We start from the raw sequence: 3,718 nt of genomic DNA, 5'->3' as shown, positions 1-3,718 counted from the left end.
CCCAAACAAACAAAAAAAAAACTAGCTCAAAACCAAACAGTCAGAGTTGACTTCCTTTTCCTTTAATACAGGCATATTTTGGTTGTTTCAACTTGAGTGCCCCCCTTCTTCTCTCTGTGACAGTTGGGAGAAACACTACTGAGCACAAGAATTATTTTTTTTTTCATAATGTGGCTTGTAGAGAAGATGGTTAGTAATGAAGCTCCCACTGAGACAAGAAGGAGGAAGATTCACCAGTCTTTGAAAGAGAGACTCACTTCTTTCTTATTTAGGTGTTTGGCTTTGTAAAGATTGCAAACAAGAAAAATTTAGACCTAAGGAGTTTGCTTCAAGTTTCACGTATTTAAATAGCTCTTTAGAGTAGAAAATTGAGCATGAAAGTATGAGTGTTTGGAGCTTCCCCAAAATTGTATTTTTTAAATACCACTTAAACAAATCTCTGGTAAGATAGATAAGCCAAACACTGCTCTCAAGTCAACTCAGAAGAGTGTTGACTCTCCCTCTTGATACGCATCAACGAAACTTTGATAATTTTGGTACAATGGTCAGAGCAATCCTAGAAAAAGTAACATATCAATTGTACCCATTTAATCACAGTTTAATGTGACCAACAACACATCACTTGTTCTAGGGCATTTGAAACTAAACCTACTTTAATACAAATAATTTTCAAAATCTGGAGTTCTTGATAGCAAGAATTCTTTTCCAACAGTTTGTTTATAATCAAAGTTACCACTGGAATTAACAAAACATTGCTGAAAAGTCTGTTAGATGGCATCGCTGCAAATTCATGCAGTTACATCCCTAAGTCTCAGGTGAGAGGGGAAATACTTAACTGATTGTGTCAGTAAGCCTCCTCTGTTGTATCTCACAGCTCCCAACCCACCCACCATTCGAGAAGAGCTCTGTACAGCTTCATATGACACCATTACTGTCCACTGGACATCGGATGATGAATTCAGCGTGGTCTCTTATGAGCTGCAGTACACCATCTTCACTGGACAAGCTAATGTTGTTAGTAAGTATAAATCTTCTCTTTTGTAGTTCTGTTTCCTTACGGTTTCTCTGTAAACCAAGTGCCTTTAAATATAAATGTACTCCTATATCAAGAACAAAAAGGAAAAAAATGTTTTCTAGAAAGATTTAAAGCCACAATTTTAAATCCAAACCAATAATATTTTTAAAAGGTTTTAAAATTCAGAATTAATTCACTTAAAATTTCTTGTGTCTTTTCTGGGAGTGCCATATATTGGGAGCTTTCAAAGACTAAACCCAGCTCATATTCCCACAGGCATAAGTATTGTCTATAATAGCAGGACTTGTCTCTTGCATCCTAAGTCCCTTGTTGCAGATGTAGCAGGTTCAAAGACCTCAGATCCATTGTCTGCACTAATCAGGCATTTGGGAGCCTGTGTAGAACTGGTCAATAGGTAGCACTGCAGCCCCCTTGTCATTTAGATAAACTTGACGACTTGACCCTTGTCAGAAATACAGATTAAGGCCTTCCTCTGATTTTTATTGTCTTCATGACTACAAAGCATAGGTCTCAATTAGTGTGCTAAAGCTAGGTCACAACACATCAATGCTTACAATGGAACAACAATTAATATTATAAATTTTTTGACTTATAATGACATTAACAAACGTTGTCTACTTTGTAGTATAGCACATTTTTTGTCAAATACACTCTATATTTTGAAACTGTGATTTTCTTTAATGACAAAATTTACTGACTATTCCTTGGATTTTTAATTGTTAAATAATTATTCCTCTAAGAAAAAAGTACTGTCTAATCTTTGGTCAGGAAGTTGACACTTCTGGTTCGGAGTTCTGCGATCACTGGGATCATTGACTATGAATTTGGAGAAGTCGTTCAGCTTCTTCCTTTTCCCTTTTAATGGGAATACCACTAGCTGACACATACTTGCTTTAAGAAACAAGGATTATGAAATTAATCAAATCAATCTAAAGGTGGAGTTTGTTTAGTCAATGTGTATGTAGACTAGGAACTCACTGCCACAGAGGGTTGTTGTGTTTTTGAGTTCAAGAGATGCCTGGACAGATCATGCAAGAAAAGTCCACTGAGCACAATGAAGTGCAGAGACTTCCTCCTGGCTCAGGAAGTCCCAGAGCTGTAAGCTCTTGAGACCTGGGAGACCATGGTGAAAAATGGTTACTGTGTGCTTTCTTGGTTCCTTAACATCCTCCTATGCCCTCACCTTTGTCCACATCAAATGCCCTGGCCCCACACTGAGCTAGGTAGGGTTAGTTCCGAGCCAGTGCAGAAGTGTTTTTCTTCTTGGAAAATTTGTTGAAATACTTTGGTGAAAGTCCGTGCTGTGGACATGCTTACATGCTTTATGTCAGTGGAAAAATGGTATGGTCTATGCCAATTCTCAGTACTGAGCCAAACTCTCGCACTGACTCCTCTGCTACTGTGCTCACCTCATTTTCTCCATCGCTAACAAGGAGTTTGTTTTCCAAGCCATATGAAAAGATATCTGAGAATTCATGTGCTGGCATTTTAATAACCTTTTTTAAGTACCATACTGTGAACGTATTATTGTATTCAGGATTGACTGAAAAATAAACTAGATTATTGAAAATCTGATGAATGTTTTGACAAAATGTCCATTTAGTATTTCCCTTGACAGCCTGATTTTGAAGAATACACAGTAAAATTTAAGATTACTGGAAAGATCAAGTAAACTTCAACACATACTCCTACATCTGAGCAAGCTGGATAAGGGAAAAGTCTAGTAGTAATTTTGAACAAATTGAAGCAAGGTATATAAGGAACAAAAATCCTCACTGATTAATCACTACTAAGCAGAGACAAGTTAATGATACAACAGTAGTTCCCTTGTTTCCTAGCCCATTTTTATCTATGGATTTATGCTAGACAAGTCAATTATTGGCACTGCATGTGAATGACAGCAGCAAAAGGTGTGCCATTTTTACACTTTTGTGATGTAGGGTTTTACTCTTTGCTTACTAGGGAATAAATAACAAGATATTTCATATTTAAGCTGTATTGTAGGTTTCCCATGTGGAGATGAAAGCTTTGATCTGTAAAACATGTATCAATTAGTCTGCTCTCAGAGATGCAATATAATTTTCAAGCATAGCATGAAGTGCTTAGTGTGCAGTCTGAACTTTCACTTTAACACGTTGTAAAAATGGTGTAATTAAAAGTTTGAAGAGAAAACAAATTAACACTGTAAGAAACTTTGTTTACAAAATGCTCTGTAGACCTTAAATGAAGGTAGAACAAGGTTAAAGAACTGGCACTTTTTTTTTCTTTTTCTCTTTTTAAATGCAGATATCCTGGCTGTTACATTCAATTTAATTGAGAGCTATAATGTTAACCAAAATTAAACACATGCATATAGAAGTATATGTGGAAGGCCTTTCTAAAAGTCATAAACCTTTTTTTTTAAATCTTGTTATTTAATATAGACTTGAACACGTCCAATGATGATGTTCCCACCAAGTCTAACTGCTATAGATCTGCCCAGGTTTCTAACATGTGAGACTCTCCCAGTTCATTGCAACTTACACTGGTACTGGAGGTTTGCCCACTAACATCATAGAATGATAATGGAATCACTTAGGCTGGAAAAGACTTCTAAGTTCATTGAGTCCAACCATTAACTTAACACTGTCAAGTGCACCACTAAACCATGTCCCTAAGTATCACATTGGCATGTCTTTTAAA

The 3,718-nt window shown here is 36.4% G+C and overlaps 1 protein-coding gene across 3 annotated transcripts in view; it reads left to right on the top strand.

Moving 5' to 3' along the window:
• Positions 1–3,718, top strand: part of MID1 (midline 1) — a 241,620-nt gene that overhangs the window by 224,281 nt on the left and 13,621 nt on the right. For all 3 annotated transcript variants that reach the window (XM_017812359.1, XM_017812360.1, XM_017812361.1), the window contains exon 7: positions 875–1,018. In XM_017812359.1, coding sequence (XP_017667848.1) covers positions 875–1,018 — 144 coding nt within the window. The remainder of the gene's footprint in view (positions 1–874; positions 1,019–3,718) is intronic.

Source organism: Lepidothrix coronata, unplaced genomic scaffold, assembly GCF_001604755.1.
Source record: "Lepidothrix coronata isolate B3197 unplaced genomic scaffold, Lepidothrix_coronata-1.0 Scaffold35, whole genome shotgun sequence".
Taxonomy (NCBI): Eukaryota; Metazoa; Chordata; class Aves; order Passeriformes; family Pipridae; genus Lepidothrix; species Lepidothrix coronata.
Note: the sequence above shows the minus strand (reverse complement) of the source record. Positions and strands in the feature narration are given on the sequence as shown.